General features: G+C 40.7%; 2 protein-coding genes across 15 annotated transcripts in view; one reads left to right on the top strand and one right to left on the bottom strand.

Moving 5' to 3' along the window:
* LOC120409435 overlaps positions 1-676 on the top strand; it is a 64553-nt gene extending 63877 nt beyond the window's left edge. For all 3 annotated transcript variants that reach the window (XR_005601297.1, XR_005601298.1, XM_039547532.1), the window contains one exon: positions 183-676. Coding sequence is in view for 1 of the 3 variants with exons in the window: in XM_039547532.1 (XP_039403466.1) it covers positions 183-288 (106 nt within the window). In the remaining 2 variants the exon portion in view is untranslated. The remainder of the gene's footprint in view (positions 1-182) is intronic.
* A 7132-nt stretch (positions 677-7808) lies between these two features.
* ADD3 (adducin 3) overlaps positions 7809-17663 on the bottom strand; it is a 169135-nt gene continuing 159280 nt past the window's right edge. For 11 of the 12 annotated variants that reach the window (XM_039547929.1, XM_039547931.1, XM_039547933.1 and 8 more), the window contains 2 exons: positions 10024-10119; positions 7809-9142 (listed from right to left, as the gene is read on the bottom strand). In XM_039547929.1, the coding sequence (XP_039403863.1) occupies positions 8844-9142; positions 10024-10119 (395 nt within the window). In that variant the 3' untranslated portion in view covers positions 7809-8843. The remainder of the gene's footprint in view (positions 9143-10023; positions 10120-17663) is intronic. The other variant, XM_039547939.1, reaches the window with a different exon arrangement.

The following is a 17663-nucleotide window of genomic DNA, read 5'->3' as shown; positions in this document are numbered from 1 at the left end:
TAGCCTGAAAGAAAAAAAACTATAAGCAAAAGCTTGCGTGCACCAATAGATTTGGGCATCATGTGGTTTGATTTAAAAAAGCACATTCATACTACAGAAAGTGATGTAGTTCATGTATAAGCATAAAATCCAAAAGAGAATAAAAATGACTCTCTCTCTCGGTTTTGATTTTCCTTCTCCAGTTTTGATACAGGTCTGAAGCCTACTGGGAAAAGAAGAAGAAAATTCCGAGCAAGACTGGCCAAGAAGAAAGTTCTGACTTCCAGCCATTGTTCTCCTCTAACTTGATTTCATTTATAATTGAATCCCAAGTGAAAAAGGTGTCTGACTGATCCACTTTGACTTGCTTTGAAAGGTTATTGACAGGTTGTTAAAATGTACAATTTCCCCACTTCTGGAGAGTATCTGGAGCAGCCATTGCCTTGTCCATCATCTTTCTCTCATAAGGACTTTCACCAGCTAGTGACACAAACATGGGAATCCTATTTATTATTTGCTTGAGACAATGCCCGCAACATACCTGGTACTTTCCAGATCCCAAGGAACACCCCTCACCCTAAGGAGCCCAAAATCTAAGGACAGAGACAAGCAGGCAGAAATCAGGGCAAGGGAACAATAAAAGGTATTTTATATACAGACCAACAAGATTCAGTATAGGCAGCACAGCAGAAGTGAGTCTAAGGGCTAGTCTACACTTACCAGCCGGGTCAACGCGGTGAGTTCGACTTCTCGGAGTTTGAACTATCGTGTCTAATCTGGACACGATAGTTCGAACTCCGGAAGAGCCGCGGTCGACTCCGGTACTCCACCACTGCAAAAGGCGGTGGCGGAGTCGACCTTGGAGCCGCGGACTTCGATTCCGCGGCGTCTGGACGGGTGAGTAGTTCGAACTAGGGTACTTCGAATTCAGCTACGCTATTCACGTAGCTGAATTTGCGTACCCTAGTTCGACCCCGCTTCTTAGTGTGGACCAGCCCTAAGCGGGATGTAAGCATGGAGAGGGCAGGTGCCTTGTGATTAATTCAGGAACGTCACTTGCATATGGTGATAGGTTCTTAGAAATATTAATACAAGTGATTAAGGTCATTCTCCTCACTTTGGCTAGTAGAGTGACTGGATTTCTCCAGTCATACCTAAACTATAACTACCACCATATTGAGGCCCCTGGTTACAACAGAATAGTGGCCTGACATGTTTAAAATATGATTTGATCTTTGGGCTGTGAGAAGGGGGATCTTCTCACTGAATTATGCTACAGCCTTGCTAAAATTCAAGGTGCAGCACCTGAGTCAGAAACATGGGTAGGTCCCATCCCAGAAAAGAAAGACAAAAAACTGAACCCTGTGGTGGCACTACTGTGATGTAGCAAGATTGCCCAGCAGATTAGCTCTTGTAGTGTAGACATAATCTGAAGTAGAACAAAGTAGCATGAAAATGAGACATGTAGGAGGAAATGCATACATTAATGAATGGCCTCTGAAGGCTAGTTGTGAATTACCATTTACTCTGTCCCATGAAATAAGCATAAAGGCATACTTGGAATTCAAAAGCAATAGTTTAAAAAAAGATGGAAGGCAATATTTTTTTTTTTTACACAAACCAACCAACCTGGAAGATGCACCATGCACCTTCCAACTAACACCCAATAGGGTTCTTGTCATGCTAAAAATCTTAGTAATAGTATGTGAAGACATTTTGTGCCTGTGCTCACACCTCATGGTCATTTTGCGCTGGTTTAACATCACATCTGAAGGATGGAGTCTGTACCAGCACTGGTAGTACACTGCAGTGCACATATGATTTGTAGCTCATGAACCAGTGAGCCAAGACACTGACACACTGGATTGCAATCCAACAGGATCATCAGAATCATAAAAACTCAAGTCATTGCAAAACAGAAGCATTTCGTGTACCGGTTTGGTTTTGGTGATATTGGCATGTTTTGGTTTTTTGATGGGAGGAAAGTTCCTGGAAGGCAGGAAGTTGAATACGAGACTTATATAATCCTCTGTTCCAGAAGGTACAATTTTAAGAATATTCATATCTACATTTTTGCACCTGTTGCTGGTTGGAAAAGTGAGGAAATCGTCTGAAAAACTGAATAAAAAAAGATGGAGCTCACTTCCCAGAGTCCACATTCCATTTCAGGGTTTTTAACTGAACTGATAATGAAATCAGTTCTGTAGCCAGATGTCTGCTTTCATCTCTCTGCCACGCAGCTGGAATCATGCCCACACAATCTCCACCAAAATACTTTCTTTGAAGGCTGTTTGCTAATGGCTTTCAAATAATGTAGAACAAATGTCTCAAAAGTGAAAGTTGACAGATGCCACCTAATGGCCATTTGCATGTTCAGCTACAAGACACTGTGCTATAGTTTGGTCTCAGTTCCAAAGATAGTCTCTTCCTATGGAAATTCAGGGTTAGATTACGAGTGTTTAGTTTAGAGAGGAGACTAATAAGGAAGGACATGATAGAAGTATATGAAATAATTATAGTTACAGAAAAGTAAATTGGACAGTATAAGAAAAAAGGAACAGTCCAACTATAGGCAACACATTTAAAACTGAAAAGAAAACATTTTACACAACATAATTCACCTGTGGAACTCACTGTCAAGATATTATTGAGGTCAAGAGTATAGAAGGATTTTTTAAAAGGGTTAGACATCCTATGGAGAAGAACAACCACCAAAGTTACGTTAGACAGGATAATTACAGGCACTGCCTATACATCATGATAGTCTTTAATCCCATACTATTTTTTCCACAGGATCTGTGCCTCATTCAGAGCATAAAACAGAATTATATTAAGTTTCCTTAGGGGCTTTTCTGTCATGCTCATTGTTTACAGTACATGAGTGCTTCACAAATATGAACTTATCTTTCCAGCATCCCTGGGAGATGAGGTGATGTTATCCCCTTTTTACAGAAGGGAAGAAGAGAGACAGCAAGAGTAAGGTCAAAAGTTTCCACTCATTTTGGGTGCCCAATTTGAAACACCAAGGGCCTGATTTTTCAGAGTACTTAGCATTACATAGCACTTAGTCTATTCAAAGCACAGCTCCCGTTGACTTCAGTTGCAGCAGAAGTGTAGAGCGCACACAACAAACCTGACCTCTGCATATCGATTCAGGTATCCAGTGACTTGTCCAACATCAAGTGTCCAGTGACTGAATGCTGGCAACGGCAGGGACAGAACACAGTTTTCCAAGGCAGCATTTAACTACTTTAACTATGAGATCACTTTCTCTCTTCCTGCAGTCCCCTGCCTCAATCACTACACACCTTCCAGCTTCTGCAGCAAACAAGGCAGGGGTCAGAAAACAGCTTTTTTCACCACATAACCGTAATTCATCCCCAGAGCAGGTCCCTCCTGTGTACTGAAGGAAGCAGGGGTCCTGTGAAAAAAATTAATGTGATCATGGAATTAAAGACTGTCATAATGTGCATGCACAAGGGGTGTGTGTGTGTGTGTGTGTGTGTGTGTGTGTGTGTGTGTGTGTGTGTGTGTGTGTGTGTGTGTGTGTGTGTGTGTGTGTGTAGCTTGCAAAAGCATTCCTAACTTTTGATTACTTAATTTTGCAATCTTATTAGTGTTCTTATAACAGTTTGTGTGCAATAATCTACATAGGTTCTTATACCAACTCTTATGATCGTATCCGAGCGCTTTCCAGTAGTACATTAAGTAGTATGACTAACATCAGTCACACCTGGTTTTTAGTGCTCAAGAAATTGAGGGGCTGAGAAGTGTTTTCTAGGGAGGCTGGCACATGGCAGACTTCTCTGCACGACCCTTAGGCAGAGACGGTCCATTCTGCCAAAGTCTGTGGTAGATATGAAATATGGAGACAAAGATGAGACCTTTCACTTACAATTTAAGCCAGGATTTAAAGTCTCCAGTGGTGAAAGGCTCTAATCTACTGCAACAGCAACACTGATGCACACTCATCTAAAATAACTTCTGTCTGGGCTTGATTTCACTGCCACTGAAATCAATGGGAAAATTTTTGTATTGCAAGTCATTGGATATGCAGTACTCTATTTAAATTCTTAATTGCACATGTTAATATATTTTGAACATCATGAGACAGAACGCACAAAACTCTTGTACGTGTGACAAGTTGAGTAAGACCCATAAAATTTTAAATGGAAATTATTTAAGGAATTATGGTATGAAACTTAAACTGAATTACATACCTTATCAAGGTGAAAGAGCAAACAAAGCCACTTCAGAGACCAATTACTATAGGCTTTATTCATTCAAGTTTCCTGGTTCAAAGGGCACAGGCTACAGATCCTTCATGACTGGTCTTCTGACTGATTTCTGGCTCCATACAATTCGTGGAAGATCATTCAATGAGCTTCAGCCTTTTCCCTTCTGTACAGGCCAAAATCCCATCTGATGAACACACATGAAACATGATTATGGTTTATAATTTCATAGCTGCAGTGATGTGTACTCAGTGATACTCACACAGTCAAACCGCTGAAGTCCTCATGAGGAAGGGAGTATTTCCAGGTTGATTGACATTGGTTCTCTGATGATTCCAATTTGTTTTTTTTTATAGCTCCTCAAAATGAGCACCCACATTTTAAGAAAAAATACAAATGTAAGGTCAAAGACACATACTAGTTTAAGTATAAACCAAACATCTGGGGTAAGAAATTGATGGAAATGAAGTTTGATTGCACAGGCCTGGGAATCTGCAGCAGTGCAAAAAGGCATCTAACTGCACTTACATTCTGAGAGAGTAGCACGTGATGGGAAGCCAGCCGTAAAGAGGGCAGCTAAGGGGAAAATTCTACTAATGCAATCCTGCCATGGTATCAAAAAGCATTTAATAGGAGGATGTAAAACAGTTCAATATAGTTTGAGCACTTAACATGTAAGAAGGTTACAAGATTTTCAGTATTGACAATATTCATTTAATAGTACTCGATATGTTAAAAACATGTTCCATTGCACATGTTAGGCCCTATGGTGATGCTGCACTGTCTGTGATATCCTCTGTAGGGCTCCTGCATATGGTGATTTGAACAGCTGGCAAGGTTACTTTTTTCTCTTATTGCTTTGGTTCTGCTGTCTGCTGAGCCAACAAACAGCTTTCCTACCAGTCTGTCCAACCTGGGTTTTTCAGCGTTCCTAGCTTCCTACCAACACTGTTGTGGACTGCACATCCTCTGTGCCTGACTTACACTTGCCTTATTTTATATGTTCAGGGTCACAGAATTGTACTCTTTTGTAACTCTGTGGAAGAATTTGGCTCTAGATAACAAGATAGGTAGGGACCATAGTTCATGGACATCCTGAAACAAAGGGAGATTCCTAGTAACCAACAAAAGCATTTAGAGAATAAGCTATTTGGGGCAGATTTCATGCCTTCTTTTGTCTTTATACATGACTGAGCACAAGAGATAAATAATAAGATGACAGGTATGGATACCCAATCTAAGATCTGTGACTCTGCAGCAATTTATCTGCTAGACTGAGATCGATATAGTTCATGGAACGATCACTGGAACTACGAAGAGCCTGGATTTGGCCTTCATGGAAAGAAAGTGTCAAAGGCAGATTTGTGGAAGACAGTCTGCTACAGGAAGTTTCAACACCATTCATCAGCTCTCTACAGCAGCCCAGGCCATAAAAAGCACTTGAACTCTGGCAACTTGGCAGAGATTTTGAGGTAAGCTGTAGGTTGCTGGAACATGACACAGATCACTATGTATGAAGAACTGTAGGCAATGGCCTTCTTTGTTACTTTGTTTCATAAAAGAAGGGAAGCTAATTTATGTAAGATATTTCTATATAACCTAACAAACAGGAATACTGTACACTTATAGATCACTTTCCATTCAAGGACTTCACACCACACTTGTGAGGTCAGTATTATTAAGCTCGTTTTGTAGAGAAGGAAATGAGAACACAGGGATGGAGTGACTTGCCCGAGAAAGAAAGGAAGTTTGTGGCACAGCTGGAAAGAGAACTCTGGCGACCAGTCCTGTGTCTTGGTGGCAAAACTGTACTTTTCCCCGCAATGTGGCCTACAAATCAATGACAGAAACATTAGCCAAATCTCTAAAGCCCACGTTATTTCCTTGCAGGTTTTAAGGGGCAGGCTGGGAGAAGAGTTGAAGTCATAATTAAGGCAGTTTTCCCTTAGAATTAGGTCAGTGGTTTTCAAACTTTTTTCTGGCGACCCAGCTGAAGAAAATTGTTGATGCTTAATGGAGTTGGGGATGAGGGGTTTGGGGTGTGGGAGGGGCTCAGCACTGGAACAGAGGGTTGGGGTGCGGGGGTGAGGGCTGCAGGGTGGGACCTGGAATAAAGGGTTCAGGGTGTGGAAGGCGGCTCTGGGCTGGGGCAGAGGGTTGGGGTGCGGGAGCGTATCAAGGCTCTGGGCTGGGGGTGCAGGCTCTAGGGTGGGGCCAGAGATGAGCAATTTGGGGTATAGGAAGGGGCTCCGTGTTTGGGGGAGGCTCAGGGCTAGGGTAGGGGCACATAGCAGCAGGTACGGCTCCTAGGCATGGGGGCTGATTGCTTCCAGGCCGCAGCGCGGTGTCCAGAACAGGTAGGGACTAGTCTGCCTTAGCTGGGCAGCACCGCCAATGGGACTTTTAAGGCCAGGTTGGCAGTGCTGACCAGAGCCACCATGACCCAGTGCCTTACATTCTGTGACCCAGTACTGGGTCACGACCCGCAGTTTGAAAACCCACTGTCTTATGTAATCTTTATAGTAACATACAAAAATAAAATGACATTTGACAGGCAAATGAACACATAATGAAAGACTGTAGTGCAAAATCCATCTATTTAAAATACTGTTTATTTGTGATTTAACATTAATTAGCATTACATCTATGAGCAATTTCAGATAACATTTATATATTTTCCACAGGACACAGAGTTGGCTGGCTCATTCTTTATGCCAAAGCAAGTAAATAGAGGCATTAGCAAAAGGTGCAAATAGTTCATGGTTGCATTTTAAAAAATATTTATGCACATTGCATTCATTTAGATATTTTTTTAAAAAAAGTTATGAAAAGCATAGTTCACAGGTTACTGTTTCTACATATGTTGTAATACAACACAAATAATGTAGAACTTAAAAAAAAACAAACAAACCCCAAGTTAAGCAACTGGAAGTTTCCACTAAGATTAAAAACACTGTTTCCAGTATTTAGTGATAACTAGAATATCATTTCCAGGATCCATTCCAACATTGCATTGTCACACTTACACGGTCAAAGCTAACCAGCCCCAGAACATGCTATAATCAACATTTTTGCATGCCAAACCACTCTCCAGCCATACTTAATCTATATATTGTATATATTTCAACTGGCAATCTGGGAATCACACTGATCTTTTAAATTTATTTGCTACTGCAATAACTGATGTACTGTGACAAATTTGAGAAGAAAAAAACCTTGTTAATTTCTATGTTTAGCTTGTTTTTTACAATACAGTAAAAAGCAAAAATGAAAATATCAGCAAAAAAGAGTAAGCGGCACTACTGCCACTACTCATGGCACTAAGATCTACTTTGTTCTGGGTTTGTCTGAAGGATACAACACAGATTAATAAGACCCTTTTAAAATTCAAATGAAAATGAGAAAGAAGAGTAGATCTCCATGTGAAACCATGTAAGTTATTTTAACTTCTAATATGGAAATGTGATTTTGCTGATTTAATAAAAATACCTCACAATCCATATCATATATTTAATAAAAAATAATCACCAAACTTATACTTTCTTTGCATCATTCTATTTTCTTACTATTTCACTTTCCCTTTTAACAGTTTTGTTTCCTTCATTTGGTTTTGTTAAGAGATTATTTTTCTTCATTCATTAGCAATGCCATGAGGGAAAAAACACAGTAAGATTTAAACATGAATCCAGTTTAATTTTATATGCTTTAATCCTTTGATAGCTGAGTCCCTGGATTCCTGAATTATATTTAAGTATACTCTAAACCAAGCATCCTTAAATACACTCTATTGTTAGACGCTTGGTTTACATGCGTATAATACTTTTATACTAAATGGTATACAAACATTTCAACATATAAAATCTTATTTTGTTTTGCCATAGTTTAACTAAGTTATGTTAAGTGTATAAAATCCCCTTTATTGAAAAATAAGGGTTTTTTTTCCAACTAATAAAAAAGAAGTATTCAAAAATTATATTTCACTAAAATGAAATATTTGGCAAAAAAGTTTTGATGAATGGACTTCTTACACATTTTGTATAATTCCAAATAAAATTTCTCTTACAGTTTTTCTTCTAATATGTGCCAGTGTATAATATTCTATATAATCTAACCTTAAAAGATTTAAAGGTGTGCTGTTAATATGCACCCACTGAAGCAGGGTACAGAAACAAAATATATGGTCTGAATCACAATACAAAAAAGTATTATATGATTACCAAGTGAGGCAGCAGTTTAAAAATGAAAATTCATACAATCACTCAACAGTAACTCTATTAGAGACTTCAACTGTGCTGAAGATTTTAAGGTCTGCAAAATACTCCAAGTGTAACTTGCCACAACAATGTACTACAATGGTATCTGATCTCACTACGATAGTATTAAAGCACCTGCCAGTGTAGCTCTATGTGAAACTATTGAATGTTTCAAACCCTTGGTAATTTTGGACACTAAGTGAGAGATGAATTAGTTTCTTATTTAACATAAGATTGTTTTTAGTAAAACCTTTTCCAGTTCTGTTCATAGGTTAAGGTCCAGTTTACTGCACACCCCTAACACTACTTTGTTAATGTTAGACTTAAATGTGGTTTTTAAAATGTGCAATGCCTTCTCTTAGCAACAGAGCTGCAGTTATGCTTCCACCTTTTCCTTCTTTTTGTTCTTTTTCAGAAAAGATGGAGTGCGGAATTTCTTCTTCTTCTTTGATGGAGATTTGGAAGGGGAGCCCTCAGGGGACAGGGTCTCTTCAATCTTTTCAGAAGTTTTAATTGTAATCTCTACGCTCTCCACAGTACTAGTGGTTAACTGACTGACCCGCAGGGTGAGATCTTCTTCCACGTCATGCATATCTTCCTTGCCATTCACCACCACAACAGGTACCTCTGTGGAGATGAGGTTAGCATTCTGGGCATACATATCTTCATGGTTTTCTATGAAAATGGAGAGTTCCACTATTATTATTCTTATTTTTGTGAGCAATGACTATGCAAAAAAATCAGAAATGGGCCTGGAATATGAAGTTTGGGTTTGGATTCAGATATGAACTGCTGCAAAATTTAAGGTGCTCAGATGTGGGTTTTTCCCGTCTTCTGTGCTCTTTAGTGTGTTTTTGTCAAATGAAACAACAGTAATAGTGTGCAAATTTCATTAAAGGACACGGGGTCCATTTCTCAGCCCATTCGTATCCCAGGTAAGTCAAGTACTTAGAAGACTAAACAGCCGAAAGTGCAGTTAGAATTATTTGTGCCTGCACTAGGCCAACATATGGAGATGCACCCACTATGCAGGGTAACTTTCAGAATACAAACCTTTAAAACTATGCTGTATTGTTTCTGTTGGTTATGTATTAACAGAGGCTCTCTTCTGGAACATTATTATACAAAAAAATATAATAGCTACGTTACAGGGAGCAATAGACAACATACTTGCCTCCCATTTTATTAATGTGTGATTTTATTGTGTGGATTTCACAACAGGAAAAATGTTTATTGGGGAAAATAATTCAGTGATGACTAAGACGGACTCACCCATGACACTATAGTTAACTAGGTCAGTTTTTGACCACCTGACTTTGAGAATGTGTCTTATCAATTCCAATTTTTCATTTAAACTGAGTAAAGTCTGGAAAGATGCAGGCTTCATGAACTCACTGGTTGTAAGAAGCAAGAATCTCGTACTGAAATACTTAAATTCCAGTTTCTAAAATACTGAAAGCAGGCTATACTGCACCTTCCTTAAAGGATATAATGAAACAATCAGTGACCCAGGTTATTAGAGCTCTTTGCGTTTTATAGGAAGTTATATTTAATACCTTCTAATTTTTCAGGGACATTTTGCGGGGACTGTGTTTGTGACTGAATTTGTGACACAGATGAACCATCATCTGAGACTAATTCCTGTTCAGCATCTGCAGGACAAGATTTGAATTAGTAGCCATGCAAAAATAAAAATGAGCAAGATTATCAGTGTTAGTACATACAATATTTACAGCTCTGCTAACATTGAACTGTTCATGCTAATGTTGTCAAGAAGTTAACATACAATAGCTTAAACACATTATTAGGAAGTTATTACAGTCATCATCCATTAACAATTATCAGATGTTAGCTCTTCTATATAAATAATTAAAAACAAGGCTGAACACAAGGGAGCAGGCAGCCCATGCATATGTGGCTTCATCTCACCATTAACTATGTGACATACAAGAAATCATGATACTATTCATACCCTTAAAAAGTCTAAACTATGAAAGTCAACCACGCAGTATTAGTGCAGGAGAATGCATTAAAATGCTATTGTTAAGCAATACTGAATTAGTAATTCTGATAAGGAGTAGCAATATAAAAAAGTTATAAAATGCTTTTAACTGAGGTGGATGAAAATCTTGGGGATATAGGAAAGATTACTGAAAATGTTTTTACCTTTGAATCTTTAAGCTTTTGAAAATAAGAAATTACAAAGGTGTGCTTTAAAATACTGGCATTTCAGAGTTAAGACATTGCCAATGATATTGCCAAGTTTATAGCAAACAGAAAACTATACCATTTAAGAATATTATTTTTGATAAATGAGGGTTCAAAGGCTTTCACTTTCTGTTCCTATCATCTGTATTGATGGGAAAAAAAATCTACCTGTAAATGTTTAAAATTTTATTTCTTGGTATGTTTCCCAATTTATGGTGACATATCTCTCCTTTCAAAGGATCAACTATTCCTATCTGCAATACACAGTATCAGAAGACAGTACAAAATGAACATGTTACTGTATTTTTTTGACTTCCATTGTTGTGCAAGTCTTCTGGTGCTTTAGTTCCTATACAAAGTAAAATCAACTAAGATAAAATTCTACAGTTCTCAAAGAGCAATCATTTTTAAGTTTTCCCAGGATGGTTGCAACTTGCTGTTATCATGTGAGAGTAAGAACTATAGCATGGCAAGGTTTCAAGATGTGCTATCCTGCCCCAACATAACAATGGCAGTATGACCATAATGCAATAAATCAAAGTTCAATAAGGTCACCCACTTACTGTTTTCCAGTTTGTCAACCCAATTAACTCCACATTGGTTTTTTATTATTATTATTATTTACATTGCAGTAGTGCCTAGGGGCCCCGATTGTGGGTGAAGGTTCCATTGTGTTAGGAGCTGTACAAACACATTACAAAAGACAGTTCCTGCCCCACAGAACTTAAAGGTTTGTAGTGTGCTGAATACTAACTGTCCCTATAGATCCTGCTACTGTGCACTAAAGGTTCCCTAGTGCACACTGACCTAGTCATGTTTCAAAGCAGAGTAGATCAAAGCACACTAGGGAAATTTTAATGTGTGGTAACAGGGTCCATCCAGAGGGACTGTTAGTGACTGGCTCACTAACGTGTGGTAGATTTACACCCCATCTTACCTTAAATTTACTGTTCATCTAGATAAGCCCTCAGTATAAGCAGAGACAAGAGAGACTGGGAGAGCACAAGGAAACACTGGTTAGCATGAAAAACTGAGGTCTCATTACACTAGCTAACCAACAGAGTCAGGATTGGGTTGGGTTTTTTTGGTAGGGATCATGGCAAAGGAGTTTTAAGGAGGGATTTAAAGGTGGGCAATGAGGATATTTACAAGGACCTCCCATGCATGAGGGTACCGAGGGAGAAAGCACAACGGTGCTTGTTTGAAAGTTTAACAAAAGGGTGCTGAAGGCTGGAACCATTGGCAGAGTGGAGGCAATCTGACATCTCAAAAGCATACAAGAGGTAGAGTGGAGATCGGGCATGAAGGGCCTTAAAAGTGAAGATGAGTAGTTTGTGTCTGATGCAGTGGAGAAGGGGCAACCATTGAAGAAATGCAAAGAGAGGCGTGACATGGTCAAAAGCAACAACCCAGGAAAATTATCTTTGCAACAGTGTTATGAAGGGATCTAAGTGGGGAAAGATTGCATCTATCAAGGCTAGAGAGGAATAGGTTGCAGTAGATGAGACCAGGGCCGCCCGGGGGGGGGGGGGGAACAAGAGGGGCAATTTGCCCCAGGCCCCGAGCCCCACAGGGGCCCCCACGAGAGTTTTTCGGGGCCCCTGGAGCGGGGTCCCTCACTCGCTCTGGGGGCCCCGGAAAAGTTTTGTGGGGCCGGGCGCAGGAGCTTCTTCGCTCCTGGTCTTCGCTGGCGGGGGGTCCTTCCGCTCCGGGGCGGAAGGACCCCCCGTTGGCGAATTACCACCGAAGACGGAGCGGGACCCGCCGCCGAAGATCAGCTCGGTCTTCGGCGGCAATTCGGCGGCGGGGGGCCGTTCCCTTCCGGGACCCGCCGCCGAAGTGCCCCGAAGACCCGTGGCGGGGGCCCCCCTGCCGCAGAATTACCGCCGAAGACCAGGCTGCACTTCGGTGGCGGGTCCCGCTTTGGCGGTAATTCGGCGGCGGGGGGGGTCCCCGCCGCGGGTCTTCGGGGCACTTCGGCAGCGGGTCCCGGAACGGAAGGGCCCCCTGCCGCCGAAGACCCCGGGCCCCCGGAATCCTCTGAGCGGCCCTGGATGAGACGTGAGATAATCAGGGCCTGGACAAGAGATGTAGCTGTGTGGATGGACATCAAAGGTCATAGCTTAGGATATGTCTATGCTACCCGCCAGATTGGCAGGGAGCGATCGATCCAGCGGAGGTCGATGTATCGCATATAGTCTAGACACGATAAATCAACCCCCGAACGTTCTCTGGTTGACTCCTGTAATCCCCCCCAGTGTAGATCAGGCCTTAGAGATGTTAAGCAGGAAGAACTAGCAGCATTTTAACACTACCTGGATGTGACGATCCAGAGAGATGGTTGAGCTGAAGACAACACCTATAGGCCTGTGTGACAGAGATAAGGAGGTTTTCCACAGTGACAGAGAGGAGGGGAGACAATGGGAGGAAGATTAAGAGCTCTGTTTTGGCCACCTCTATCTTAAGATAACTGGACTTCCACAAGGAGACATCTGAATCAGTGATTTTAGTGTATACAGAAAGGACCGGACAGGACTGGATAGGTATACATGAGTTGTCAGCTGAGAGCTGATAGTTAATGTCATTTACAAATGAGATTGCCCAGAGACAAGCTGCAGAGGAGGGGGCCAAGAATAGAGCCCTGTGGAACTCCCACAGAAGGTTGGTAGGGAATGAAGAAAATCCTCCTAATAAAATGCAGAAGAAGCAATTAAAGGTAGGAGAACCAGGAGAGGACAGTCATGAAAGCTGAGGGAGGATACAATTTCAAGAATGGTTAACTTGGTTGAAGGCAGCGGACAGTCTGAGGAGAGTGAAGATTGAAGATTGAATATTGTATCTGCTTTGGCCAGGAAAAGGTCATTAGAGGCTTGGTGAGAGACACTGAATTGGAGTGCAAGGTAGAAGCTGGATTGGTGAAGAACTTCAGATAGTGATTGTACACGACACAGTCAGTTTAGAGATAAAAGGGAGAATCCAGATGGGGCAGTAGTTGTACAGTATAGGCAAGTGGAGATAAGGATGGAAGAGACTCAGGCATGCGTGCATTGCAATGGGATAGATGCTGAGGAGAAGGGTAAAGGAGAGAATGGGAGCGGAGGTAAGATCCAGAGATGGGATGAGCTCATTGAGGCCCATGGAAGGGTTAGAAGAGGAGAACAGATGAGAAACTTGTGGGTCACTGGGAGGGGAGGTGGAAGAGAGCACGTTATAGGATGGGATGGAAGGGTGGTAAGTGGGGATGCAGGAGGTAATGCTGGAACCTGTCAATTTCCTCTTAAAAGAGGTTAACAAGGTATTTTGCAGAGAAAAAGTGCAGGGTGGGAAGTGGGGAGATGGAGTCAAAGGTGGAGAACAGGTGGCTAGGACAATGGCCATGGGAGTCAATCAGGGTGGAGAAGTAGAAATGATTAGCTAGGGAAATAGCAAAATTTGAGAAAACAAGTTTTTAGTTTTAATTCCTCTTCACTGTTAAAACTCTCCTTTAATGTTAAACCTAGCAATAGCTGCCACTACTCTACCACTGCCACGCTGTACTGAAATGTGCTCCACCAGAGGTGACTCTTCCTGTTGTAGAAAGGTCCTCCCCTAAGGGCAAATCCAGTAGGGCTGAACTAGTGGAGCTCTAGTACAGACTGATGACAATGGTTTTACAATCAACCAACTACTTCAACTAAGGGAGGTTGTCCCATATTTAAATCAAAAGCAAAGATTCATACTGTACAGGTACTTTTTTTAAGTGAAAAACATTTCCACTATTTCAGATTAAAAGGAAAATGTGCAAAAATACAAAAGCCTTATAATGAAAGATTTAAAATGCTTGGAAAAGGCACCAAAAATGATGCAAGCAATTAGTGGTTCTCTTGAGCATCTAGTGCTGAACCACACAATTTTCTTGAAATAATTTACTGGCTGGACAGTATCTGATCCAAAGAACTGCAGTTCTAAATTGAAATTTGTGGTTTTGTGGTAAATTTATAACAACTCTGTCATTCATTTCAATGGGCTTTTATAAAACTACACTTAACTATATGCAGTACACAGCAAAATAAATGGAGATGGATAATTAAGTTATTAAACCAGGGTTTCTGCGTGTACCACAAATTGTAAGAGTAAGTAGAATTAGTTGCAATGACAATGGAATACAAGATTAAGTAATACCTAGGCAGCCTCTCTGTCTGCAAGAATAATTATAATCTAGAAAAATGTATATACTTTCCCAACTGTCAATAGATTTAGATGTTGATGGTCCTTCTACGCCAGTATAGGCACCTTATAAATAGCATAAATATAGCCTATGTAACTTGGGTATCAAAGCACCAAACAAAAAGTGTGTGTGGAGGGGGGGGGGAGAGGGAGGGGAGATCACAACAGTCCTGGGCAATTGGTGTACCGTTGCTATTAACATAAGGGTTAATTTCTTCTTATGTCAAGCAGGCAAAGGTGGCCAGTGAATCAGCCATTTCTATAAAAGACACAAGGTGAGTGAGGTAATCTTTTTTACTGGACCAACTTCTGTTGGTGAGATACACAAACTTGTCTTCTCACCAACAGAAGTTGGTCCAGTAAAAGATACTACCTCACCCACCTGGTGTCTCTAATATTCTGGGACCCACAAGGCTACAACAACACTGCATACAGCTATTCCTTTGTAATCCCTTATGACCTCCCACGGGCCTCTCTCCATAGGAGGACTTCAATGTTTGATCAGGATCTTAATCTCTGAAACTGAATTCCACAATTTAGCTAATTAATAAGAACTACTTACTCTTCTCTAACTACTTTGAAGAGAACAGTTAAACAATAATGATCATGAATATTGGACTTGCACCAAGAATCTGACTAGAGAAAAGAATTCTGCTACTTTCCCCTATGAATTGCATCTGTCCTGTTGCAGTCAGATAACAAGGAACAATTAGCACATAGTTTGTTGCTCTGAGATTTGGCTGCCATCAGTACAGACCAGGGGTCGGCAACCATTCAGAAGTGGTGTGGTGAGTCTTCATTCATTCACTCTAATTTAAGGTTTCGCGTGCCAGTCATACATTTTAACGTTTTTAGAAGGTCTCTTTCTATAAGTCTATATTTTTGATGCAGCAGTGTCTATTATTGGTCTTTTAGGTCATTTGAATTTGATTTTTCAGATGAATTTTTATGCATTACAGAAAGAGTGTCTAAGCACATGCAACGATCTTGCATTTGCAGGGAGACAGAATCTAGTTGGCCTTTTCCATCTTTTATTTTGATGTCTACAGTTAAAGTGGACAAAACCCCACAACTTTGTATTTCAAAAGTCACTAGGAGTTAGTCAATTCCAGTGTCATAGCCGGTAACAAATAGGTATAGCCAAACTCCACACATAGAATGTTCTATTTATACCAGACCATATCATATTTGCTTCTAAAATTGTGTTTTAGTTTAATTGTCCTTTTATTGTCAGATTAATACAAGAGAATTGTTCAGATAAAAATTAGCAATTAACTGACCTGCTATATTAAATTATTATAAGTTTTTCCTTTCTAAAGCTTAACTTCAAATTTCAAGTCTCAATATTAGTTTTAGGGGCTGTTCCTGCTCCCACTGAAGCTGAGAGTTTTGACACTGACTTCAGTGGGAGCAGAACTGGGTCGGTGTTCACAAGAATTAATACACCCGCTTTGTCCTGCCACACCCCCACCATCAGCTGTCAGTTTGAGTCTAGCACAGATGCCATGTTAAAGCTGCTTTGTTAATGGCAGGGACTGACCTTTTGGAAATTTACAATAATCCAAATGAACTTGGTTGCTGAGCCTTTTAAATAAAAGTACTATTTCAAATTTTCCATTGTTGAGACATATCAATTAACAACAATAATGATAAATTAGTTTCCAGAGTGAAATGAATCTTTCAAGTATATTATAGAATGTTTTTTTCTTATTATGTTGAGTGTCTAACATACCACTGAAAAGCTTTAGCTAACCCCCTTGGAAATTCATTCAGACAGACACGCCTTATTTGCCTTATGATGCACAAAGCTTTCAATGCAGACTGTAAGATCGGAGATTTTTCATATATTTTCTGGATATAATTTGTATGTATGTTTGTTCCTCTCCTCCAGTTCCACCCTAGACCTTCTCCAATCTGTTCACCATCCCTTGCACTCCACTGAAACTGCTCTCACCAAGTCTCTAATGACCACTCCCTAGTCAAATCTTCGCAACCAGTACTCCATCCTCATTGACCTGTCAAGCTGCCATTGACACTAATCTTGTCCTCCCCTGGGCTTCTGTGACTCTCTCCTTTCTTGGTTCTCCTCCTACCTCCCTAATTTCTCATTCCCACTCCCACTTTCGAAGGGCTCTGTCCTTGGTCCCTGTAAATGATTGAGGTCTATTTTAGAGTGCCCTCCTCCTACCAGATAAAGGTTTGATCTTACTGAGCCAGCTCACTCCCTGGGGTAATTCTGTCTGAGCTCTCACAGAATCCAGGGAAGCAGTTTCCAGCAGGGTTAGTTGTTTTATTTTAAGCCTTCTTAACAAAAACACCACCACTCATATCCATTCAGACTGGTGCTGCAGAGATCATTTCCCTAGCTTGTGGCTTTAAACATATCATCGCCTCTCTTTGCATTCCTCCTCTGGGTCCCCCTTCTCTATTCAATCAAACATAAGCGACTTGTACTCACCTTCAAGGCTCTTTCGACACTATGCCACCCAACTGATCACCTCTCAGTCACTAATTGAGGGGTCAACTCCTGCCTCCGGTCAGTCTCCATTGCCCACGGGTTAAAATTTCAAACAAGCACCTCTGTGCTTTCTCCCATGCTGCACCTCACAACTGGGAGAAGCTCTCCATAAATACCCACTCAGTATCCTCAAATCCCTCCTCTGCTGTGATGTCTTCAAAAAAACAAACACCCAAAAACCAACCCCCCCAAACTTGATAATGATTAGGCTGGTGGTGTACTGAAACAGTGGCCTATCATGCTGACCAATACTGACTCATCGTT

The sequence above is a fragment of the Mauremys reevesii genome, linkage group 7, assembly GCF_016161935.1.
Source record: "Mauremys reevesii isolate NIE-2019 linkage group 7, ASM1616193v1, whole genome shotgun sequence".
Lineage (NCBI taxonomy): Eukaryota > Metazoa > Chordata > Testudines > Geoemydidae > Mauremys > Mauremys reevesii.
This window is presented reverse-complemented; position numbering and strand designations above follow the sequence as displayed.